At 42.4% G+C, this 27,670-nt stretch overlaps 1 protein-coding gene across 2 annotated transcripts; it reads right to left on the bottom strand.

Annotated features, from left to right (window-relative positions):
- Positions 1-549: 549 nt before the first annotated feature.
- On the bottom strand, positions 550-27,670 carry LOC124041102 (sideroflexin-1-like). 2 transcript variants are annotated; one of them, XM_046358275.1, is made up of 11 exons: positions 27,612-27,670; positions 8,297-8,483; positions 7,317-7,487; positions 6,425-6,523; positions 5,263-5,338; positions 5,075-5,160; positions 4,726-4,853; positions 4,373-4,422; positions 3,939-3,988; positions 3,671-3,718; positions 550-3,532 (listed from the first exon to the last, which is right to left on the bottom strand). In XM_046358275.1, exons 2-11 carry the CDS (start codon positions 8,458-8,460, stop codon positions 3,436-3,438), a joined length of 969 nt encoding a protein of 322 aa, XP_046214231.1. In that variant the 5' UTR covers positions 8,461-8,483; positions 27,612-27,670; the 3' UTR covers positions 550-3,435. The 2 variants fall into 2 exon arrangements, with proteins under 2 accessions (XP_046214231.1, XP_046214230.1); XM_046358274.1 differs by lacking the exon at positions 27,612-27,670 and adding an exon at positions 11,426-11,706.

Here is a 27,670-nt window from a genome sequence, read left to right as displayed (position 1 = left end):
GTGACAAAACATATTCCAACTGAAAATGGAGGGGAAAAACAAGTAGTGAGCACCAATACTGACAACTACATGGGTACTGGACATTGACACACATTAACATAAACATTCATGGAGTGTAGCAACATCATAGATTGTCTTCAGTGTTGTGTCTTTCATGTGCTGCCAAGACTAAATGCCATGCCATGCCTAAGCTAACCTACAGATATTTCATATGAAAGTTATTGCATGGAAAATATCTTGATAGAGGATCATCATATAAAGCTGAAGCCGATGACAAACGCTAAAGACCACTGCCTTTTCTACTTCTTCAATTCCAAGCCTTGCATGTTTCTGTCAGCACATAAAGGCTGGGCTATAGGTTCATTTGTTCTAGTCACATTTCCTTGCCCACCAAAAGGATCAGAAAACTAAATAGGGAAAAGCTAAATGGCGATGATAAAATAAAGCTAGCTACTGCTGGATAACTTACTCTAAGCTCATAGTAAATAGCGACTTGGTTTATATCATGCACATTATAGAAACAGTACAAACATTTACAATAAAAATTTCAAGAAAGGTGGTACCCCCACCCTTTACATTGGTTATTACCCAATTCCAGGACAGACTCCAAGATGTGCACCCCCCCAAGGCCCAAACATACAATGAAGAGGGTTCCTCCTTTTATAGCGAGTGAATGAGTTTACAGTGGTGCCAACTTGCTCATGAAATATGGTATTTTAAATTATGGACACAAATATTGTGACTAGTGGAATAACCATTTACTATGTGTGCGTAGGTACGGTACAGATGAACCCGTATCTACTGGAATTGGGGTCCATTTCAATTCAGTCGATTGAGAAGGAGCTGACTCCAACCCTGGTATTTACAGTTGAAAGCCATGGCATAATGTAGTGTTTACTGTATGGCCATAACACCTTGCTGCAGTGCATCTGATCGTCTATAGACATAAATATGCTATAAAAATGTATGAGGAGCCTAGCCTGGTTCCATATCTGTGTGTTATCCAAATCCTATGGCCAGTCACCCTAAACAAGACCGCACAAACAACTGGGACCAGGCTATGCGGATACATTACAAAAAAAAGCATTAAAAAAAAAAAAACAACCAAGTTTCATATCAGTCTGAGGAGGAGATTCATGTCTTCATTGCATAAATATCCACTGATTTCATTCAGAGGGAACTACCAACTAGAGTGGTTTGGTAGACATGCAATACTGACTGAGGAAAAGGTGACCTAAAGCCTGGCAAGACCGCACAAACAGATCGGGGACCAAGCTACATGGCGAAGCCATATTAAAGTCAGCCGGGACAATAATGATGGGTGGTTTTGATAACTATATTCAAACTCTCACAAACACACTGAAAATGTGTAATAGTTGTTCTAACTTATAGCTGAATAAATGTAGCCACCTGGTGGAGAAATGGAACAGTGCACCCTGAAGTTTTAAATCTAATACCTCGCCACCATTTATTTGTTAAATATATCCTGTTACGGCATCTTAATCCCGCAAAAATATACCCGTTGTACATACTATATTTCCACCACAAAGTTACTCAGTTGATACGGTACTATGAAATTGTCTAGACTACTAAACCATATTACTACACTTGACATTAACTGGATATTCAACATTAATATACTGTATTATAGCCCAGGTTTGATCAGGAATGCTCTAACTAAGCCCAGATTTTCCACACAGGAACTAAAGAGCCAAGCATTTCTTCCAACTGTCCTACAATCTAATCAATGATTTCCTTTTACACAAGGTTAAAGGGACACTGACAGATTCTAGCAATTAAGCGTATGCTAGCATACATGTAGACTACCAATCATTGTGCTATCACTAATTAGCCTTGGCCCGCAGAAATATCTAACTTCCTTCACACTGCATGTAGAGACATACACCTGGTATCCACGAGTTAATCAGAATCTGGGTAAGTGAAAATGCCAGAATCTCACTGTATCCCTTCATGACCATGGGCTGCATTTACTAAAGACAACCACGGGCCACATTAGATCAGCTTGGGAGACATTTGGTCAGCGGGCCTGTAGTTTCAGACCCCTGGTTCTCACAACTTTGTTTCATGACAATAAAACGATATTTGGTACACATCACCACAACACAATTAATCTAAAGCTAACAGACTAGGATTCATATTTACTCCCTTGCCTCTTATTGCATAAGTTGGCCCCACCACACATCTAGGTCACCACTGCAAGTTAACTCTTCTTCTCTGTAACAGACGAATGACTAAAGAGACAATAAGCGTCACAAACTGACAGGAGGCCTGTGGCAGGGTGGTTAGGACAAAACAGATTCAATTCCTTTAACATTTAGACAATATATTCCCCTTCAATGACAATACTGACACACGGCACAAATCACCAACAATCATTCATGAGTTCCGTTGAAACTGCACAGACACGATCCAAATTCATCCAGTGTTTCCAAATCAAGAGGCCTTGATATGAGGCTTAAACATTAAGCCTTTGATCCTGTCCTATAGAAACCTTTATTCTGCCTTATCGTTGTCATCAGTGCTATTGGGGATGTGCTTACTGAAATCTAATTTAGGAGTGCTCATGCAGTGTCACTGGTTTTCTTGATAACACAAACACAGGGTTCCTAGTGCACTAGGCTGAGAGCGGTTGAGGTGGGACAGCGTGTGTGCAAGTACACTTCCAAGGGAGATAGAAACTGTGCTCATCCTATTCATTGGGGCACACTCACTGGAGCAAAACATTTTGCAACAGAAAACAAAACCCTGGTAGACCCAAAAAGCAATTCAATAACAGGTCAGTCTAATGTGCTCATAAACCAACTGTTATCCTTCACTACCTGTACTAGACTACAGTTAAGGCAATTTGAGGGAGTGGATATCTAGCAGATTACATTGACCATTTTCTCATTTTAAGTCATGAATGGGTTTCAGTGCACACAGCTCAAAAGGGTACGATCTCAAACACAAGGGCAATAAATAACAAAACACACTTTGGGGAAAAAAATTAACTCTGGGGTCAAATACAAGAGTTGACATGTATGTATGTAGTTAGTGGTGATGGAAGTAGATTTTGTCATTCTGTGTGTGACATTCACAACCCCAGGAAGGACAAATACACCAGACTAAACACAAATTAAACCATAGTCTGTTTGTCTGTCACGCTACTCTCACCTCAGGTGCATCTCATTACTCTGAAGTGGCTTCCTCATCTCCTTTCCTTCATCTACAATGATGACAGGTAGGCTCCCCCTTACTCAATCCTTTCAGACACACCCTTCACCATAATCAAATCCTAAAGCCTATAACAAACATCATAATAAACAAAGGTAAATACAAAAATAAGCATAAATATAATATTCTCTTTGCCCGCTGAGCTGTACTAGCAGGGTCCAGCCAGCAGAGGGGGCTGGTCTGAGGTGTGTGTGTGTGGTCCTACAGGCCTTTGTTGAAGAAGACGGTAGTAGTGTGGGGACTGTTCTGTCGTATCCTCTCCTGCAGATCTGGCTCCAGGCTGCTCACAGTCATAGAACTATATAGGGAGGGAGAGTTAGAGAGAGAAAGAGGGGATGAGAGAGTGAAAGGGAGACAATGATTGATTAGACAGTTGTGTAGGAAAAGCAGGTCCACGGTCTATATCTAAGTTATGTACCAGATGGCCATAACGTACCTCTTCTGTGGGAACAGGGCGCAGCACAGAGGAGTAGCAAACACCAGGCTGAAAGAGAGACGGGAGGTTTTGTCAAACCAGAGTTTGACAAACTGTGCAATACACATTGTTTGCAATGGCGACGTTCATTATTCAGAGCTCCAGTCCATTTAAAATGTTATGGTTAGTTTGCTTACAGTGCATGACATTGCAAGAGGACTTATAACATGGATGAAACGTGTACCAATCAAACAGTTTACAGTAACATTAACTATAGATAGATACTTACCACAGACCCACCAGTCCCACCTGTACTGGAGCATTTAGGACTGGGAACCGCTGAGGAGAGAACACAGTGAGAGAGAGAAAGTGAGAGACTCAGAAGCAGAAGCAGTTTTTCATAAAAACAAACCGTATACAGACATTACACTGACAGTATTGTCAAGATTTACAGGCGTGGTCCAGATCTGTTTGTGCCATCTTGCTTATTCATATGGTCATTGGCAAAACAGCACAAACAGATCTGGGACCAGGCTAGAGTTTTACTGGATATCAGACAGAGCACAGATTTCCAACAAAAATTGCATTGCATGTTTAACACTGCTAACCATCCAGATTGGTTTGAACTCCAAATAGAGGGTAGACCTAGTGCAACAGTGGCTACATGCCACACTCTCCCTACTGACTGTAGAACCAGCATGCCCATGGCTGTTGTAACATTACCTTCATAAAGGCCTTCTTCTCCAGGGCGTTCATGATCACAGGGGGGATAGCTGTAGACAGAAAACAATGAGTGTTTTCAAGAGCAAGATTTGTTATTTCACAACACGTTGCTGATTCTGATAGTCATCTACAGTTTTAAGGGGGCTTTGCTAAATAATCTTTCCCAGAAGTACTGGTGTGAGGACAGTGAGTTTCAGACCAAATTACACATGACAAATTGATCTGGATTGAAACTACATGTTAACTCCTTACCCAGTGGTTCCCAAACTGTTTTGCGTTGTGAAATATTGTGTCCCACCAGATAAAAAAACGAAACAATGTTCAATCCATCATGTGTGAAACACAGTGCTTACCCATAGCTGGCACGGCCATGCCAATCCTGGACACCACCACCTGAATGATGCCCGACTTGGCAGCGGTGACTGACTCCCCTAACCGGTTTCCATTTTCATCTGTCACTGGGATGCCGTACTTCAGCTCCCTAAGGAGAGGGACATAAGGAGAGGATGGAATTCAACCAAACCTGTCATAGTCATGTTAAATCAATTTGTATAACTTTATTTATTATTATTTATTTTTTTACAAATACATTTGAAACAAAGTGTTTGACAACAACCCCGTCCTAACCCCTCACAGAGCTGACCAAAAAGACAGGAAAACCTTCGTCCCTAGTTAGGAGGTGTGGTCTAAACTCTAGCTCACCTCTGCCTCATGAAGGGGATGTTGATACAGTTGGCAGCAGCTACAGCAAAGAAGGGGACGAACCGGCTCATGACGGCTGGAAGGCGCTGGGGAGGGAGTTTGTTTCAATGTATTGTTTTCACAGCGCTCAAAAAAATGCACAGCAAATGCGCAAATCCACTAGAACTAAGATGATCCAGAGACAGTACCTTGGCTAGAGACTTGAGTCCCAGGGCTGTGACTACGGCTCCGGTGGTCGCACTGACGTACGCTACAGCCAGCTGACTGAGAGAACATCACACAAAGACATTTACACCTCTCAATTTACTGAGCCTCAATACGGTTCCTGTTCCATTTACCAGAGTCTCTGATACACAGACAGAATGATCCTAAATACAGAGGTCTCAGGTCACAACACACACGGAATGTAGTTAAGGCGGTCAAGTCAAAAGCCACATTCATTAAACACCGAAACATGCCAAGCCAGGCAAAGACACCAATAATGATTGAAATGGCCCCCCCAGTCTACATGCTCGTTCCATGGTAGTTTCAATCTGCATATGAACTGAGGAGCACCAGCATTGCTGGCTCCTATTCCTCGTGTCCATCGCAATAGTCTAAAGTAGAATCCTTTCCTTGTATCCTTCCCTTCATCTGTACTGATTTGAAGGAACTGGACAGGTGACATCTGATAGCAACAGTGTAAACCTTTCACCGGTCATGCCTTTTCAATTTGGTACAGATGTAAGAGGACGCCCCTTTAAACTTTTGAGATACATCCCTGGTTTGTACAGCCTCTCCACCAGGAGCTGTATGTATCAAAAGCCTCAGAGTAGGAGTGCTAATCTACGATCAGTTCTCCCTTTTAGATCTCAATGCATGGCTGACATGATCCTAGATCAGCACTCTTACTCTGAAACATATGGTTCCAGACCAGAAAGATATACACAAATGCCTTGCTTCCTCTACCAGCTGCAGACATGAAAGGAGTAAAGCTACAACTGTTCAGTTGGAATGGAGGAGCATAATACCGCTGTAAGGGGAGGAGTGTAGTGGACTGGGGTTCCACTGGCTAGCCTCTGCAGGCCTCCATACAGAGCTAGGGGTGCATTGCAATAGTCTACTATAGTCTTCTCTGCTTGCCTCTTTTCCTTTGTCTGCACCGATAGGAAAAGAGAAGACAGGTGAAAGCAACATAGGGGAAGTGTTATGGGGATTTGCTCCCACCTATCCATGTCCTTTCAGATCAGTACTGATGAAGGAAAGCAAATGAGGAGAGGAAGCTAGCTAAGGCTATGAGATGCACCCTAGTACAGGTACAGCAGGGCTGGTTTAGTATGTGGCTGTGGCATTAGTGTTCCCAGTCCCTACTTGGTGGTGAGGGCAGCGTCTCCACTGCGGTTGGTGTAGTTGACCACAGCGTTGAAGGACTGGTTCACCCACTGCCAGAACACCACCGCTGGAGTTGTCCTGGAGGAGAGATGATGAAAACGAGGGAGAGAAGGGTGGGGAAAGGATAGAAAGGGAGACAAGGAAAGTGTGAACAAGCATTAATCATTTCAAATATTTAATTCAGAGGCAGAATGCTTGAATTAATCATTCAAACAAAAGGCAAATCATGACTTGTAAAAAGGTACAAATGTCACTTTCCACATTTGTGCACAGTTTACATGACTTAGTGTTTTTATTTAATTTAACTACGCAAGTCAGTTAAGAACAAATTATTATTTAGAATGACTGCCTACCCCAGGCCAAACCCTAACCCTAACCTGGACAACGCTAGACCAATGGGACTCCCAGTCATGGGCAGTTGTGATAAAGCCTGCATTCGAACCAGGGTCTGTAGTGAAGCCTCTAGCACTGAGATGCAGTGCCTCAGTCCGCTGCGCCACTCTGGAGCCCAGTGTGACTATGATTGTATGCCCTTTACTCTTCAGACACACAAATAGCTGCAGTGTGCTACTCTGGTCTTGCCCTCTGAGCAGCAATGTAAAAGGCACAGTGGAAGGTATGCAGAGAGAACATGAAAACAATCCAGGACATCCACACGCTGCAAGGCCAATAGCGGTGACCTGACCCTCATTAAATGGCTTAGGAATCTTCCTTTTCAATGCCCACAAGATAAAACATTTGTTTAAGTTTTACATTTTAGCAGACCCTCTTATCCAGAGCAATTAGGGTGTTTTTAATGTAGGTGTTTTATGCCACACACAAATTGCATTTAACATGTATTGAATTGAAAAGTCATCCACCCCAGTGGTACCTGTAGAATGTGAGCATACAGCCGGTGATGGTCATGTTCATGGGGACCTGGGCAGACATGCGTCCCACCACCACCATCTTCTCTCCCGTGTCAGGGTGGAAGGCAGAGTCATAGATGTACTTGGCTCTCCACAGCTCATCTTCTGTCAGACCTGGCCTCACCACTCCTAACCTGGACACAAGCACATCCTCTAAACAATCAATTCTTAGCACCGGGGCAACTTATTGCAATGTTTGATTCACAGCAACACTGGCTAAAATAAATATAGGCTAAAGCTTCACCTACTTTCAATGTTTTAACAAATCAAATTGTATATCGGACATGTTTTGCAGATGTTAGCACAGGTGCAGCAAAATGCTTATGTTTCTATCTCCAACAGTGCAGTAATACCTAACAATACACACAAATCCCCAAATATTTCTGCAGTTCTTCATAACAAAGACAATCTTAAACATTTATTTAGGTGTTTTCAGTTCACCTCTGATGTAAGAGACAAACCGGTATGACAGATGTTCCAACCTACAAGCCTAATTAGTGGCCTGTGTCTAAAGATGTTTGTTAGTTTCTCTTATTACAGTGGGGGGGGGGGGGGGAGGAGGACAAGAGAGATATCAGGTTAAGGTAACTGCTAGCTAGCTCCTTGAACTCCTCAGTTTAGACTAGAGACAATGTTGATAGAGTCCATGCTCATTCATAAATGCATTAATGAAAATAGATTCCTACCCAGGGGCCAGGGTAACTTCCAAATTACCATTCACATTTTAGGCCACAGTAAACCACCCCTCTAACATAACCCAATGTCAACTCCACTACCACCCCTACATTCCTCTTATCCCATTAATCTCTCACTCTACCCCCTTTCAATACCTGTAGATCTCTATAGAGGCCGGTGTGTTCTCCAGCATCTCAGAGGACTTGAGGATGTTCCTGGGATCAACCACCCTCCTTCTCCTTCCCTAGGTGTCCTCCCCCCTCCGTACCTGTAGTTCTCCACAGTGACCCGTGCGTCCTCCAGTGTCTTAGAGGACTTGAGGATGTTCCTGGGGTCGGTGACAAAAAAGAAGTGCTGGGCGCGGCCCATGAATGTGCTCTGGTCCCATCGCGGCTCCTTGATGTTAATGTCCAGGGACAGATCTCCAGACATCCTTGAGTTTACTATGAGACCACCTGACAACAGAAACAAGTTAGTTAGAAATGTGATTATTCTCTGCACATTTGACAAAGACTCATTTAAAAATATTTTTTTCCGCCCTGTAACGTTAGAAAGACAAAAATTGGCCTTGTGGATGAATTCAACCAGCTCATGGAGTTTAGTGACTCGAGCAGAACTCAAAAGGCAAATGATAACAGATAACTCCTCCTTCCTAGCTAGGACTAAGCCCCCCCACCTCTCTGATCCATGTATAACTCCCTCCCTCTACATAGCCTACCTCAACAGCCAAAACACACCTCCTGATTGGAGGGGCCCTCGCCACCTCTAGTATCCTCCCCAAATCATAATAAAAAAGTACAAGGAGGCTATCATCAGGGCTGTTTCTATGAGCCAACCAGTCATTGTAGGACGGTAACAGTGTTGTTAAATACAGGAAGTCTGGTCTTAACCCAATTCTCTGACTATGGAACTTTCGCCAAACTGCATCAGCATTATTGAAGTGAATTACATTGCCATCCTGAATCTTCTTCCAGCATTTTACACCTAAATTCAACCTGAATGACGAGCAGTCCAGCACTCAGTTTGAGAATAGGCCTACTGGCTGTCTTTTACATGCATATCTAGGCTATGAATCATCTGACCAAAGCTATATCAGAGCCTGGCAGTACAACAATAAACAAACTGAGGCATGAAAAGTCTAGCTTCCAACCACTGGAGTTATCATGATGTTAGGTTTCCTAGGTAATGAGGTGATAAACAGTTCTTTCAAGCTGAAGGCTACCAAAGTAAGTTCATTGCATTGTGGCTCAAAACGTGATTACCGCTACTTCAAATTAATGTGGTTTCTAGCTGCCTGAAACATATCAAGGAACATGTTTAGGCTATGTGCAATGACATGTTTAGGCTATGTGCAATGACATGTTTAGGCTATGTGCAATGAGAGGATCAGTGGTGACACGTCATTTTAGCAAAAAACTACATGTCACATATCAGTTTGCAATCAATGTAAAAAATATATAATTGAGTTAAGAAAGCCACACACAAACACGGTCTCTTTTTTTTTCTTGAGTAAGGCAGCTCCAAAATGCAGGTGTTTCAGCTTAGCTCAGTGCTCTCTGTGGTCGTAGGGCAAGCCAGCAGAAAATACGTAGCACCGTTATTGGCTAAGTGTTTGGTCACTCATGGGGACACTACATCACCGCCAAGTCTAAAGGCAGAGCTAGAAAATTCAAGCCCCTTGGGTGCTGCCATAGAGTTACATTAGAAGTGCCCATCTAAGAATGCTCAAGATCATTGGCCACAGATAACTTTATTTTACTAGGCAAGTTAGTTAAGAACAAATTCTTATTTTCAATGACGGCCTAGGAACAGTGGGTTAACTGCCTGTTCAGGGGCAGAACGACAGATTTTGTACAGTGTCAGCTCGGGGATTCGAACTTGCAACCTTTCGGTTACTAGTCCAACACTAACCACTAGGCTACCCTGCCGCCCCAATGACATCAAACCACGCTAGATCTACAGTAGTTTTCAAAATCTTAGCTAGTAGTCATCATGAATCAAGTCAACAATGTACTGGCAAATCCTTTTTAATACTTGTCATATGAAGAGAAATTATAGATAAAATGTATCGGTGCTAATCGGCCATAAACATTACACAACAAGCCGGAAATTGTAAATTCAACAATGAGGGGTTTGGAAGGAATCAGTGGCTAACAGCAAGCATTGCAAAGCAATCATTACCCTGGCTGTATGGTCCCAAGTCTAAGATTAAGGGTCTCTTTACCTAGTTTAAAATGATAAACATTAAATTTTAGCCATGCTGTCAATAAAGCATGATTTGTGCCCCGCTCAAAACAACTTAACTCAGGAACTGCAAAATCTGACTTTAGTGAGTTCAAGACAACTGGTAGCTCGGGAAAAACAAGCTGTGGCTGGGAATATACATTTTGAAACTTTTATTCAACCCAGAATTGTAAATTGGGAATCTTTTTAGAGCTACAACCTCATGATTCAACCTTTTTGTTTTGTTCCCAGTTGTCCTGAAAATAACCATAAATCAAGAGAATGACAGACCTTGATGACAATTTGCCCACGAAGGACAGCCGGGCTACCTTCCTGTTCAAGTGAGCACAGCACAACAAGGTAAGTCCAAAAATATATTGTATGCTGCTGCATAAATTATGTAATATGCCAGCTAAGAAAGTAATACTAAGAGTATGTTGTGTAGTAAGCTGTTAGTAGGCCATGTGCTTCACCCTAATAATTTGGTCCGTTCCCCCCTCATATCTTAGCCTACTGTTCTAACTTGGTGGCGCACATGTAGTCTATAACATGTTTTTGAGAAATGTAATTGAATATTGTTAGAGCTTTAAATGTCTGCATATATGCCCCCTTTATCCTACGGTTCTGACTTAGTGTACATGGAGAACATTAAGAACGGCCCATGATTAAAGGATTTGATATATATATATCTTTAATTACTTGTTACTTTCACCTTTTCTTATTTCTAATCCTTTTTTTAGCTGCACTGTTGGTTAGGGGCTCGTAAGTAAGCGTTTCACTGTTGTATTTGGCGCAAGTCATTGAGTCAGCGATGTGACATTTAGTGAGTGCAGTTGACATTAGCTAGCTAGCTAACGTTACTTAGCCAGCTAAAGTTAGCATGCTCAATTTTAGTTAACCAGCTACTTTTCTCAGTTTGCTTGTCAAATATTGAAGCAGTAGAATGGGAGTCTGACAGACACGGTATTGGTATGAATTACTATATTGTGAACGAACATGGTAACTTTTTAGTTAGCTAGTTATATGGCTAACCTATAGCTAGTACGTCACCACGTTGTAAAAAAGGAGGAAACGACCGAACGTGAGCATCTTCGTGTTAGCTCGCGCTAGCTATACATTTACTAAATGCACAAATGCACAAACCCTGCCAACAAAAGCACCAAAACATACATACCTTGGTTCAATGTCCACCAGCTGTGTTCACTATATAATTGCAGAGAGCTGTAAAACGGTGACCTCTCAGTGATATCACCGAATGGCTTGATGTACACGGTGCCAGTCTCTCCACCTTGAAAGCTGAGGCGAAAAGACGGGTTCGTCCTTTGTTACCACAACCACAAAGTCATAACTATGACTAAACCCCGCCTATTTCTACAATTGATCTTCTTAAAATCTTAAACCTTAACCTTACACTTGACAACTTAGCTATCCGTATGCATAGCCCTAGCATTAAATTAAGGCCAAAAAGCAAATGTTTGTTTTCATGAATGTTTATGACATAGCCCATATTGACTTTGTGGCTGTGATTACTAGCTAGTGACAACCGGAAAAGGGCGGTGTAGGACTACAGCATGTTTGTAATTTGTTCCATAGCGATGGGAAGTTGGCTAGAATCACTGGGCGTTGGTGGCAAACGGAAAATGATTGGTTTATTGTATCTGCACAGCTAAATACTTTCAAAGACAAACTTCTAAAATAGTAAAATAAATGTATTTCAATAAGATTGACCTGGATAAATCAAGATTATATAAGAGATACATCGTTTTTTCCCCCGGACATAAATATATATTTTAAATTATGTTTTTCTATTTCTCAGTCTATCAACGTTGCTACATTTTGTGCAAGACCTTCATCAAGCCTTCAAATGTTCCTGTGTCCCTCAACTGAAGGTGAACAAAACAGTGTTTTCCAATCCCACCAGAGCCCAACTATGCATGCACATCCCAGTGGAAACTGTGTGACTCACCACAGTGATCCCGTGACTCACCAGAGGTTCTTTCCCACCCACCATTTGAGAAACAGCTTGAACTGAGCAAAGTCTTGAGAGAGGGAAGTATAAGAAGTATGTTTTGCATCACAATGTGTGTGTGTGTATGCAGCACCATATGATTCATCATATGATTAATGATTGATTCCCTGACAATCTATATTTAATAATAAACTTAAGATACTTTCAGTCATAACTGAGTTTATAAACTACAGTAGACTACTGGCCTCCATTTCCTTCATTATCAGGGATTTTATACTACTACCATGATATGGGATTACTCAGACAGAAGATTGTAGCATAACATCTCTCACTGTCACCCAGGAACACTAGCCATGTATTCTTGTCAATTACAATAAGTACTAGCTTTAATACCTCAAATATTTGTAATTGTGCTCCTACATTTCCCAACTTTGGCACTCTGCCCTTTGCCTACTTTGTGAACCTTGTGTAACAGTATAATTTTAAACCGTCCCCTCGCCCATACCCGGGCGCGAACCAGGGACCTTCTGCACACATCCACAACAGTCACCCACGAAGCATCGTTACCCATCGCTCCACAAAAGCCGCGGCCCTTGCAGAGCAAGGGGAAACACTACTTCAAGGTCTCAGAGCAAGTGACGTAACCGATTGAAACGCTATTTAGCGCACACCGCTAACTAAGCTAGCCGTTTCACATCCGTTACACTTGTAATGTAATTATAGAGGGATAGATACTAGCCATAGTATGGGAGTAGTTAAGACACTCGCCATAGTATGGGAGTAGTTAAGACACTCGCCATAGTATGGGAGTAGTTAAGTAGTATTCTTATACCTCCCAAGACAATTGTCACTGTCCAGAGCAAATGAGATAGTGCTAATGTGTCCTAAGCCATCCACAGGTGTCCAATGGTAGGGCAGATGGGCGTGCTGTGTAGTGGGGTACCGGTCTATGGCCTGTAACATGAACGGGCAAAGCGGTGAGGGAGGAGCACTCTTCCCAAATGGAACAGTAATCTGCACCGTTTGGTGATGTTGTCAACAAGGCAGCATGGTGCATTGTCCAGAAACATACAAGATCTCTTTTCCATAAAATATGCACTACCGTTCAAAAGTTTGAGGTCACTTAGAAATGTCCTTGCCTAGAAGGCCAGCATCCCGGAGTCACCTCTTCACGCTGATGTTGAGACTGGTGTTTTGTGGGTACTACTAATGAAGCTGCCAGTTGAGGACTTGTGAGGCATCTGTTTCTCAAACTAGACACACTAATGTACTTTTCCCCTTGCTCAGTTGTGCACCGGGGCCTCCCACTCATCTTTCTATTCTGGTTAGAGCCAGTTTGCGCTGTTCTGTGAAAGGAGTAGTACACAGCCTTGTACGAGATCTTCAGTTTCTTGGCAATTTCTCGCATGGAATAGCCTTCATTTCTCAGAACAAGAATAGATTGACGAGTTTCAGAAGAAAGTTATTTGATTCTGGCCATTTTGAGCCTGTAATCAAACCTATATATTAAAAGCACTCCATCTCACTCGTTTTACACACCTGCGCCAGACTTCCCTGCCACCGATATACACGACTGACACATTTACTTTTTCCAGATTTTGTTGTGCTACAAAGTGGGATAAAAATGTATTGAATTGTCATTTTTTTTGTCAACGATCTACACAAACTCCTCTATTTTATAAATTAAACAAAATATAAAAATATAATATATAAAATATTTCTTCATTAGATAAACCCCATGAGTCAATACATGTTAGATTCACCTTTGGAAGCGATTACAGCTGTGAGTCTTTCTGGGTAAGTCTTTAAGAGCTTTCCACACCTGGATTGTACAACATTTTCCTATTCTTTTCAAAATTCCTCTAAGCTCTGTCAAATTGGCTGTTTATCATTGCTAGACAACCATTTTCGGGTCTTGCTATAGATTTTCAAACAGATTTAAGTCAAAACTGTAACTCGGCCACGGACTTCTTGGTCAGAAACTAAAACCGTAAACGCCCGTGCTCAGGTCTATTCAACGCTGGTCTGACAAATCGGATTCCACACTTCAAGATTGCTTCGATCACGTGGACTGGGATATGTTCCGGATAGCCTCAGACAACAACATTGATGTATATGCTGATTCAGTGTGCGAGTTTATTAGCAAGTGAATGTTGTACCCACGGTGACTAAAACCTTCCCCAACCAGAAACTGTGGATTGATGGCAGCATTCGTGCAAAACTGAAAATGCGAACCACTGCTTTTAATCATGGCAAAGCGACCGAAAACATGACCGACTACAGTGTAGCTATTCCCTCCGTGAGGGAATCAAACAAGCTAAGCATCAATATAGATACAAAGTAAAGTCTCAATTCAACGGCTCAGACACGAGACGTATGTGGCAGGGTCTACAGACAATCACGGATTACAAAAGGAAAACCAGCCCCGCCCCGTCGCGGACACAGACGTCTTGCTCCCAGACAAATTAAATAACTTATTTGCTTTGCTTTGAGAACAATACAGTGCCACTGACACGGCCCACTACCAAAACCTGCAGGCTCTCACCGCGGCCAACGTGAGTAAAACATTTAAACGTGTTAACCCTCGCAAGGCTGCCTGCCCAGACGGCGTCCTCAGATCATGCGTAGACCAGCTGGCTGGTGTGTTTACCGAGATATTCAAGCAATCCCTATCCCAGTCTGCTGTTCCCACATGCTTCAAGAGGGCCACCATTGTTCCCTTTCCCAAGAAAGCTAAGGTAACTGAACTAAATGACAATCGCCCCGTAGCACTCACTTCCGTCATCATGACGTGCTTTGAGAGACTAGTCAAAGATCATATCAACTCCACCCTACCTGACACCCTAGACCCACTCCAATTTGCATACCTCCCCAATAGGTCCACAGACCATGCAATCGCTATCACACTGTCCTAACCCATCTGGACAAGAGGAATATCTATGTAAGAATTCTGTTCATCGATTAAAGCTCAGCATTTAATACCATAGTACCCTTCAAACTCGTCGTTAAGCTCGAGACCCCGCCCTGGTCCTGGACTTTGACGGGCTGCCCCCAGGTGGTGAGGGTAGGAAACATCTCCACCGCGCTGATCTTCAACATTGGGGCCCCACAAGGGTGCGTTCTCAGCCCTGTTCACTGCGTGGCCATGCATGCCTCCAATTCAATCATCAAGTTTGCAGACGACACTACAGTGGTAGGCTTGATTACCAACAACGACGAGACAGCCTACAGGGAGGAGGTGAGGGCCTTCGGAGTGTGGTGTCAAGAAAATAACCTCACACTCAATGTCAACAAAACAAAGGAGATGATTGTGGACTTCAGGAAACAGCAGAGGGAGCAGCCCCCTATCCACATCGACGGGACAGTAGTGGATAAGGTGGAAAGTTTTAAGTTCCTCGACGTACACATCACGGACAAACTGAAATGGTCCACCCACACAGACAGCATGATGAAGAAGGCGCAGCAGCTCCTCTTCAACCTCAGGAGCCTGAAGAAATGCGGCTTATCACCGAAAACTCTCAAACTTTTACAGATGCACAATCGAGAGCATCCTGTCGGGGTGAATCACGCCTGGTACGGCAACTGCTCCACCCACAACCGTAAGGCTCTCCAGAGGGTAGTGAGGTCTGCACAACGCATCACGGGAGCGAACTACCTGCCCTCCAGGACACCTACACCACCCGATGTCACAGGAAGGCCAAAAAGATTATCAAGGACAACAACCACCCGAGCCACCGCCTGTTCACCCCACTATCATCCAGAAGGCGAGGTCAGTACAGGTGCATCAAAGCGGGGACAGAAAGACTGAAAAACAGCTTCTATCTCAAGGCCATCAGGCCATCAGACTGTTAAACAGCCACCACTAACATTGAGTGGCTACTGCCAACATACTGACTTAACTCTCGCCACTTTAATAAAAAAAAAAATGGGACTAGTCACTTTAATCAATGCCACTTTATATCATGTTTACTTACCCTACATTACTCATCTCATATGTATATACTCTATTCTATACCATCTACTCTTCTTGCATATGCGGCACGACCATCACTCATCCATATATTTATATGTACATATTCTTATTAATTCCTTTACACTTGTGTGTATTAGGTAGTGTTAGGTAGTTGTTGTGAAATTGTTAGATATTACTGCATTGTTGGAACTAGAAGCACAAGCATTTCGCTACACTCGCATTAACATCTGCTAACCATGTGTATTTGACCAATAACATTTGATTTGATTTGACGTTATTTGAAGCAACTCCAGTGTTGTTTTTTAGGTTATTGTTCTGCTAAAACGCGAATTAATCTCCCAGTGTTTGGTGGGAAGCAGACTGAACCAGGTTTTCTAGGATTTTGCCTGTGCTTAGCTCCATTCCTTTTCTTTTTTATCCTGAAAACCTCTCCATTCCTTAACGATTACAAGCAGACCCATAACATGATGCAGCCACCACTATGCTTTAAAATATATAAATACTCAGTAATGTGTTGTATTGAATTTGCCCCAAACATAACACACGTTTAAGGTAACGCGCCGGCCACATCACAACTACTAAATCCTCTGCTGTGTTCATCACAGTCTCCAGATCTTATCCTCTGCTTTTTGCTTAATATGAGTGGGTCTGGAAATAGCCCCAGAGTAGTGCTGTGTGCCCAGATACAGAGCAGCAGTCTGGGTCACGGCGTGTTACGGCAGATGGGTGGCTGGATGGGTCCGAGTCCCAAATGGCATCATATTCCCTACTCAGTGCACTTTTGACCAGGGTCCATAGGGCTCTGGTCAAAAGTAGTGCACTATATAGGGAATAGGGTGCCATTTGGGATATAGTGTGGGTGTATTTAGGTTACTGGGATCTGAGAATACTGAGCCATTTATGGGATTTATATGATTGTTCCTGATGATTCATGTAGTTGAATTGATCCTCTGTCCCTCTGTACTGTAGTTAAAGCCAGTGGGATAAGCTGAGACTGAGTTCAGCCAGATGTCTGTCTGTACCAACTACCAAGACTAATGTGAGAAATGTGATGAGTGTTATGTATACTGAATGAAAATATAAACGCAACATGTAAAATGTTGAACCCATGTTTCATGAGTTGAAATAAAAGATCCCATAAGTTTTCCATACACACAAAATGCTTATTTATCTCAAATTTCGTTTACAAATTTGTTTACGTCCCTGTTAGTGAGCATTTCTCCTTTGCCAAGATAATCCATCCACCTGACACGTGTGGCATATCAAGAAGCTGATTAATCAGCATGATCATAACAAAGGTGCACCTTGTGCTGGGGACAATAAAAGGCCACTCTAAAATGTGCAGTTTTGTGACCCAACATAACAAAACCTCACGGAAGGCTGGTTGCAACAGAAACCAGCTGGAAATTAAAGTCCACAGCCTCTGATCTGTAAGGAATCCATAGGCATAAGAGAACAGAGGCCACAAAGCTACAGATTTCAAAGTATCAGAAATGGGAAATGCATCCCTCCCTCCTATTTTTTGATACATGAATTAATTTCTATATCTAATCCTAACCCAGAGCGGCTATCCCCTTCACCACACTAGAGTTCAGTTTAGTGCCTCTGGCTGTGGGTGCCTCTGGATAACGATATATGCCCTCTGAGCTTTAGGGAGATCCCCTGCGCTGTAGTCTGTTGATCTGCACACGACCTCACTGGTCCTCCCTCTCACTAAGAAATCAACAAAAACAACAACACTTTACTGTTTTGTTTGAAGGTGCAGCTCAATAGTTTTCACCCGCTTCCTCTCCATCATCTGCACTGAACTGAAAATAAAGAATAGGTGAAAACAATATGGTGGGGATACCTGAAGTTACAGGTATTTGATTTCACTCGATTGCAGTTTTCACAGATAAGGGAAAGGAGACCAAGAAAGACACTTCAGACTATTGAGATGCACCCCATGAGTCACACGTTATTTATGTTAGTCAGAGGACTGAGGCAGATCTCTCAATACACCAGAAAATGTAACCATCTGTCTACAACACATCAATATTAGCGTGTTGTCTAGTAATGATTACTGGAGAGAACAGAGAATGTGGCTGGATGAGGGATGACCAGTCTTTAACAGTGTAGTGAAGAATGAGTTTCATCCACTTTTATTGGCCAGCATGAGCATGGAACCAAATTAACTATGTGTGGTATCCCAGTAGGCCTACCCCGGGGGATGTTTATAGGGTGGAGGTTCCTGTTGAGACGTTGGCTCCCTCTGCTGGGAATACGTGAGCTGGGCACCCCGACCAGCTCCAGGTGGAGGTAATTAGAGGAAAGTGCCAACCAGCCGTGGAGGCCAAATAAAAGGAGCACTGTGGCACACCGCGATGGAGAACGGGGAGAGACCGACACAGAGCAAAAGCAGAGAAGAAGGACAGAGTAAAACCTACGTGATTGTCTTTATGTTTATTTTCTGTCCTAGTAAAGTTGTTTTTGTGGACTAAACCCTCCTTGTCTCTGTGTTGATCTCTGCATGCTCAACCCCACAGTTTACCACATATGCTTTGAAATAACACACACATACAATTATTTTTGTCATTTTTCTCTGTAAACCTCAATCTGGCAAAGCTACATACACAAGCAAAGTATTTCTAACAAAGACCCGAAAGTTACAAATCAAATTCAAATGACTTGTTATTCATCACGTAAGGATAGAGAAACAGTAGCATCAGCTTATGTAATTAATCAAAGTTTGTCCAAAAAGGATCAACGCAGATAGTCTGGGTAGCTATTTGGTTAACTATTTAGCAGTATTCAGGTTCAGGTTGTTGTTGGTTCCAGACATGGTACTGCTAGCCGTGCGGTAGCAGAGAGAACAGTCTGACTTGGGTGGCTGGAGACTTTTTAGGACCTTCCTCTGACACTGCCTGGTATAGAGGTCATGGATGGCACGGAGCTCTATCCTCTGTAGCGCCTTGCGGTTTAATGCAAAGCCCTTCAATATCAAGCAGTTATACAGCCAGTAAAGATGTTCTCAATTGTGCAGCTGTATAACTTTGAGGCTCTGAGGACCCATGGCAAATCTTTTCAGCCTCCTGAGGGGGAAGAGGTGTTGTGCCCTTTTCACAACTGTAGATGTGTGTGGACCATGACAGTTCCTTAGTGATGTGGACACCGAGGAACTTGAAGCTCTCGACCTGCTCTACAAGAGCCCTGTTGATGTGGAAGGTGGCGAGCTCGGCCCTCCATTTCTTGTAGTCCACAACCAGCTCCTTTGTCTTGTTGACATTGAGGAAGAGGTTGTTGCCCTGGCACCGCACTGCCAGGTCTCTGATCTCCTCCCTGTTGGCTGTCTCATTGGCATCGGTGATCAGGCATACCACCGTTGTGTCATCAGCAAACGTAATGATGATATTAGAGTTGTGCACTACCACACAGTCATGGGTGAACAGGGAGTACAAGATGGGACTAAGCCTGCACCCGATGGGCCCCTGTGTTGATGGTCAGTGTGGCGGATGTGTTGTTGCCTACCCTTACCCTCTGGTCCAGGATCCAGTTGCAGATGGAGGTGTTCAGTCCCAGGGTCCTTATCTTAGAGATGAGCATGGAGGGCACTATGGTGTTGAACTCTGAGCTATTCAATGAACAGCATTCTGACATAGGTGGTCCTCTTGTCCAGGTGGGAGAAGGCAGTGTGGCCTGCAGTAGAGATTGCTGTCATGCAGAGCAGTGGAATGACTCTTCGGCTGTGAAAAGCTGCCTTGTCTCATTAAGGCTCTCTGCTCCCTCTGAAAGCTGTTGACACTCACCTGCACATCTTTGGAGTTCCATTCATGAAGTGTTTAGTGTCTTTGGCTATCCCGGATTAACTGATAGGATTTTATGGAATAGCATGTCATTTCTCTGTAATTAATACTAACTGATTGAGCTAATCATGTAAATGTAATTAACTAGAAAGTCGGGTCACCACGAAATAATATTTATAGAGCAGTTATCTTCCGAATGAACTAGTAATATTTTCCATCAACAGCAGTCAATATTAATCATCACCTTATTTCAGTCTCATCTGAAAGTTGTAAATTCTTGGTTATCTTCACGAACTCTGGCTAACAAATTGAATCAGCAATACAAAAATTGGGTTTAATTATTTATTTACTAAATACCTAACTAATCACACAGAATTACATATACACAGAATGAATCATACCTTGATTACAAATGATATCATAAAGGAAAACGTCCCTAGCGGACAGAATAGATATGACAGCTGGTTACACAAAGTAAAGGGGAGTTGGGTTTGAGTGAAAGAGCGGGAAGACTGAAGAACAAAGGGAGAAGCGATGTCTCGATCGGGCCGTAGGCAGCTACTCTGTCATAAATACAGAATCTTATCCATTCTAAATTACCGCCCATTTGGAAAAGGAAAATGCAATAAATATTTACTCTGAGCTGTGCTTCGGTAGGTTGGTGGTAGATGGAAGGCCGTGTTGCCCAACAGAGTCCTTCATCCTTTGAAGAATGTCTCTGCTGGTAAATTGGATGAGTTGTAGTAATTTCTTTGTGTGGCAGACGGGATACTCTGTCTGTTCTTTCCTAGCCCACATTTGCAGCTGCTGTTGCTAACTCAACGGCTAGGACGTATCACTTCTGTAGTGAATAAGAGTTCAAAGTTCATACCATTTGCAACCAAAGCTCACGCTGAGGTTGGCTTCGTTCTGTAGTTATTATCTGAACCATTCTGACATGTCTCAGATGACAACCGAACTGACATCATATTCATTAAGTACCACTGCATGTGTTCAACTGGTCGGATTCCCAGAATATGGTTCATTTCCGAAAGGATTTAAGTGTCACATCAGTAGGGTAGAGAGAGGAAAAAGGGGGAGAGGTATTTATGACTGTCATAAACCTACCCCCAGCGTCATGACAAGTGCTTTGCAGTTTAACCTGTAGGAGAGCTCAGAATCAGGGAAATTTTTCACAAACATGCGAACCACTTGTTGAATTTTATTTTCCATCCTCCCACCCTGTCTACGTAAACCCTTATCGGCTTGATCTGATGCTTTGTTGAGCCTGATCCAGTAGTTGATTAGGTTCTTCTTTAGCTTGGGTCTGGGACTGTAGAAGTCTTCAAGCGGCAGACAGGATGACATGTCACTGAAGTACTGCAGGAGAATGTGATAGTATGACACCCACTGACTTGTCACTCCGCAAGCCAATCTTCATGACATCCCTTGCTTTTCCCATCAACCTGTTCATGATCTCTTCCGCCTAATCAGTCACATCACATCTTTGTTTGTCCAGATAAGCTTGTGATGTCGACCTACTCTTGAACTGTGGATCTGTCAGAGCTGTCACCTCTGAACGCTTTGGGTTCTCTCTCGGACTTGACATGGACCGTCACCTCTGAACGCTTTGGGTTCTCTCTCGGACTTGACATGGACAGTCACCTCTGAACGCTTTGGGTTCTCTCTCGGACTTGACATGGACTGTCACCTCTGGAACTTCCGGTCTCACTGAATCAGTGGCTGACTCTTGGCGGTGTACTGTGGTGCTCGCCACTCACATCAATGGCTCCAGCTGATATTAGTTACTATGGAGCAGTGGTGGAAAAACTACCCAATCGTCATACTTAAGTAAAGATACCTTAATAGAAAATGACTGAAGAAGTAAGTCACCCAGTAAAATACTACTTGAGTGAAAGTCTAAGTATTTGGTTTAAAATATACTTAAGTATCAAAAGTAAATGGAATAGCTAAAATATATGTATGTATCAAACGTAAAAGTATAAATAATTTATAATTCCTTATAATAAGCAAACGACACCATTTTCTTGTTTAAAAAAATGACAGATCGCCAGGGGCACACTCCAACACTATTTACAAACAATGCATTTGTGTTTAGTGAGTCCACCAGACCATAGGCAGTAGGGATAACCATGTGTTCTGTTGATAAGTGTGTGAATTTCACAATTTTCCTGTCCTGCTAATGATTCAAAATGTAACGAGTACTTTAGGTTGTCAGGGAAAATGTTAAAAGTACAATATTTTCTTTAGGAATGTAGTGAAATAAAAGTAAAAGTTGTCAAAAATATAAATAGTAAAGTACAGATACCCCACAAAACAACTTAAGTAGAACTTTAAAGTATGTTTACTTACAGTGGGAAGACAAAGTATGTGAACCCTTTAGAATGACCAGGATTTCTGCATAAATTGGTCAGAAAATTGTATCTGATCTTCATCGAAGTCACAACACTAGACAAACAGTCTGCTTAAACTAATAACACAAACAATGATCATGTTTCATGTCTTTATTGAACACAATGTGTAAACGTTCACAGTGCAGGTTGGGAAAAGTATGTGAACCCTTGGATTTAATAACAAGTTGACCCTCCTTTGGCAGCAATAACCTCAACCAATATAGAATATTTTGCCAGTTGCGCTGTGGAACATCCAGGTGATCTTTTGCGAACTTCAGATGTGCAGCAATGTTTTTGTTGGACAGCAGTGGCTTCTTCCATGCTGTCCTCCCATGAACACCATTCTTGTTTAGTATTTTACGAATTGTAGACTCGTCAACAGAGATGTTAGCATCTTACAGAGATTTCTATAAGTCTTTAGCTGAGGAAAAAGGAAACCGCACACTGCTCTTGATAGTATCACTGCTCTTGATAGTATCACCTGATAGTATCACCGATCTTTAATAAGCTTACGTATCAGCCACACGGCCTTCGTCAGAGCTTTTGGGATTTTTACAAATTTGCACCCTTATGTAGACCTGGCCCCACCCACATCCGTTCTACACATCGAAGGGGGTTGGAGGCAAAATAGAGAGACCATTTTTCCTTCATCTTGTTCAATTGTTGCCATGCACCTGCAAATAAGATTGATCAGATGTGCGAGTGCCTTTTGAATTTTGTATAACTATTTTTCAATCCGCACTCTGGAATCTTGTAAGTATACACAAAAGTAAAAGAGGTACCAAGTATACAATGGATCCACTACGAGAGATAAACTCACTTACCACGCATTGTGCGAGTACCCTTTCATTCACACAAGAAGACGCCAATAAGATTAGTTTTCCTACCTCCAACATAGACAACCCAGTTCCACGCCCGACTGTCGAACTCAAAATCCAACTACAGAGACTCCGAGAGAAAGAAACACGTTTGTTCCTGCATGGCACCACTCTTAGCGAGTATTGGCGCAACAGGCGCATTCCAAGAGGACTGAGAATACAGAAGGAGCCTACAATAGGGAAAAACGACAAAACTTTTGTTCAGCAATGGGGTGAAATACTCAACAAATGCTCATTAGATTTAATGCTATTAATCGTTGAACATGTGTCGAAGGAAGTGAAAGAAGTTGAAGTTAAGATTAGCGAACATGAGGCTATAATGGAGGTTCTAGGCCCTAATTTTACAGCCATAGACGACACGATCAAGCAGTCCATTGGGAAACACAGAGACTCTCTACAAGCAACAAAGATCAAGAAATACCAGCGAGACAGAGGACTACCAGCTCAACCAGGTGTACGCATGGGAAGGCCCAAGGACAGGAGCACGGAGAGGCTGACGAAGGGGACGCACTGCTGATCGGAGGATACAGATATGCAGCACAGAGGCATCCACCCAGAGCCAATTCCCTACAGAGTGACTCCAGCTACCATCGCACACAGTCCGCTTTTTTTAGCCCGGAAGCAACAGAGAGCTCCAGGAAAGAAAATAAATGATACAGGAGAGGCAAGCGGTTGAAGAGGAGACCAGGAACACAGGTCGAAGAGGAGACCAGGAACACAGGCCGTGGACACAGAGCTACAACGGGACATGGTAATTAACCTCTCCAAAAAAGACCTTACTGACGCTCAAGTCTCAGTCTTATCTAAGGGCCTTTCTTTTGTACCTACATGTACAGATAAACCATTCGATACGAAAGTAGATCTGTTTAAATTATTTCGCAAGATTAAACTTAAGCATGTACTTTTGCAAAACACTGATTCGGGCCTAGTAACACAAAGAACTGGTACCCATTTTAAGCCCAAAAGCAAATTATATCCCATGGTTAACAACTCCTCGATTAATACCTATTGTGGGTTAGTCGAACAAGAAGCCATATCAGTATATACGAGACAAACAAAACACATTCAGAAGAATCTCCCTAGAACAGATGAACTGGCACTCAATGAATTAATGAAAGATTCATCTTTGGTTATAAAACCTGTAGACAAGGGGGGTGCTGTGGTTGTTTAGACTATGAAAAATATAAAGAAGAAATTCAGAGACAACTCTGATCCCACACAGATTTTCCAAAGGGAAATATGCTCTAATCTGGAGCCCTATTAAACAACCTTCTCAAAACCTGAATATGAATATATTTGCTGCAAATGTGCCATACGTCCATGCTTATACATTTTACCGAAATTACACAAACCTAAAACACAACAAGGCAACTATCCAGGCAGACCAGTGGTTGCAGGAATAGGCTCAATGCTAGAGCCATTGTCGAACTTTGTAGATTATTTTATTAAATCTCATGTGCAATCAATGCCATCATATGTAAAATACTCTATAGACTTCAGAAACAAGATATCACCAATAACGGGTTTAAAAGAAGACTGTATTTTGGTCACATTAGATGTCGAGAGTCAATATACCAGCATTCCCCATGTGGGGGGAGGGGGCTGGCAGCACTAGCACACTATTTGAGAGACAGAGATACTAACGAATAGCCACCAACAAACTTTATTCTAGAGCTGAATATGTTTTGACGTACAGCTATTTCAGGTTTGATGATGAATACCACCTACAAACGAATGGAACGTCGAAGGGATTCACATTTGCTCCGAGACATGCTAACCTTTTTGTGGGTCTTTTGAAGAACGTTTTGTTAATAATGAAAACACAAATCAATTTTTGAATAAAGTCCTGAAGTGGTATCAATATATTGACAGCATGTTTTTGCATATGAGGAGGAACGGAAAAAGAGCTGTCAAACTTTATGGCATTACTCAATGATATTGACCCCAATCTCAAATTCACTATTGAATGTGACACTAAACGTGTTCATTACCTCGATATGTGGATTGAGAAATGAAATGGAACCCTGTTTACCACCCTGTATAGAACAGAAACGGACAGAAATAATATATTACAGGGGAACAGTTTCCAACCTGAGCCATTAAAAAGAGGACTTCCAAGAAGCCAGTTTTTCAGACTGTGCAGTAAATGCCTCCACAGAGGATTATCTAGAAAAAGCAGCGGAGATGCGTGATAGGTTTCTAAGAAGAGGCTACTCTCCACAATGTGTGGATGAAGCTCTTCATTTGGCATTGGGGAAAACACGAGATGAACTGCTACAAAAAGACCCACTAGAGCTAAATAACATTCTGGAATGTTCACCAACACATACACTTTGAACTCGTAAAAAATGGTTGATGCTGTCAAGAAATGTTTTATCATCGGACCCAGCTTTTCCAGCTGAATTTAAGAATCCACCACTTATTGTATATTGGAGAGGTCGCAATTTACGAGATAAGTTGGTCCATGTCAAATTCCAGCCACAAAAGAAAATCAACCAGGCTCTTTACCGCCCTCTTCCGAATGGTTGCTGTAAATGCAGAGGTTGCGCACAGTGCAACAATATGTTGAAGTGTGAATATTTCTACCACCACCATATAGAACTGAAGGAGAACTGTCAGATTTTATGGCACTACTCAATGACATTGACCCTAATCTCAAATTCACTGTTGAATTTGACACTCAACGTGTTCATTATCTCGATATGTGGATTGAGAAATCAAATGGAACCCTGTTTACAACTCTGTATAGAAAAGAAACGAAAATACTCAGGGTGACAGCTTCCACCCTGAGCCATTAAAAAGAGGACTTCCAAGAAGCCAGTTTTTCAGACTGTGCAGTAAATGCCTCCACAGAGGATTATCTAGAAAAAGCAGCGGAGATGCGCATGAGGTTTCTAAAAAGAGGCTACTCGTCACAATGTGTGGATGAGGCTCTTAATTTGGCATTGGGGAAAACACGAGATGAACTGCTACAAAAAAGACTCGCTAAAGCCAAAGAACACTCCGTAATGTTCAAAAGTACATATACTTTGAATTCGCGAAAAGTGTGAGGTGTGGTCAAGACACACTGGCATATTTTATCATCGGACCTAGTTTTTGCCGGCTGAATTTAAATAATCCACCACGTATTTTGTATAGGAGAGGTCGCAATTTACGCGATAAATTGGTTCATGCCAACTGTCAGCCACCAAAAGAAAATTAGCCAAGCTTTTTTACGCCCTCTACCAAATGGTAGCTATGCAGAGGATGCGCACAGTGCAACAATATGATGAAGTGTGAATATTTCTGCCACCCACACACAGGAAAACGGGGGGGGGGGGGGGGGGGGTAATTTGTGGGGGTGTTTCAATTCCATCGGGGTGGAAATGGGGGAAGGTATCATGAGGGAATATGATGGAGGAAATATTATTATGATGGGTGATTCATCAATAAACACAGATGTTAATAATCTGAATAAAAATAAAACTCCTGGGAAGGAGGGGTCTAAACTGGCAACCCAGAGTAACCATACCTACAATCTAAGTCCATCATGACAAAAAATGTAACTCTTGACAGACACTGATAGCTTTTGAGTATAGAGATAATGTCCGGTTTCAAAAGGAAATGCCTTACTGATGAGTAGGTACAATAGATATTTTGTCATTCTGAAGAACCTGTGTATGAGAGTGACAATGGTGCCAATCTTGTAGGCTGTAAGGGAGAAGAGGTTGAAGTTGAGGAGGTCACGCCCTGCTGCTGGAGATCCTGTCACTTCAAACAATCAGAGATAGACTTCAATGACACCCTGTCTGGCATACAAAGCACCCTGCCTACCTCCTCAGAGGCAGAGTGTTTTAAACTGTTCCTTGAGGAATTGGTGGAGAGTGTGGTGCAGGAAACCAACAGGTATGCCCATAATCATATTACAGAAAACCCCAAGGCTCTTTTCAAATGTATCAACATTCATAATGTCTTTAGCCTACTAAATGTGCATAATTTGTTTGCAAGTATTCTCATGAACTGAAAGAAAAGACTGTCGCTGGCATAAAAAGAGCCTCACATGGCTTGGAAAGGGAGGCTTACATTCTGCCAATTTACATCCCATCAAAGCGTCACAGATTTGGAGTAAAGTTCTCTGTTTACGTGGCTATCTGACAGGATATGTACAGGACTTGATCATCTACACCGATGCCACCACAAGTATAAGGCATTTTGAGGGTCTTGGCATATCTGGGTCAGTGGTGATCACCGTACTGCAGCCTTATTAATAAAAAAAATAAATAAAAATATATATATTTAACTAGGCAAGTCAGTTAAGAACAAATGTTTATTTACAATGACAGCCTAGAAACGGCCTTGTTCGGGAGAAGAACGACAGATTTTTACCTTGTCAGCTTGGGGATTCAATCTTGCAACCTTTCGGACCCTAGTCACTATGGTATCTG

This window comes from Oncorhynchus gorbuscha, linkage group LG08 (assembly GCF_021184085.1).
Source record: "Oncorhynchus gorbuscha isolate QuinsamMale2020 ecotype Even-year linkage group LG08, OgorEven_v1.0, whole genome shotgun sequence".
Lineage (NCBI taxonomy): Eukaryota > Metazoa > Chordata > Actinopteri > Salmoniformes > Salmonidae > Oncorhynchus > Oncorhynchus gorbuscha.
Note: the sequence above shows the minus strand (reverse complement) of the source record. Positions and strands in the feature narration are given on the sequence as shown.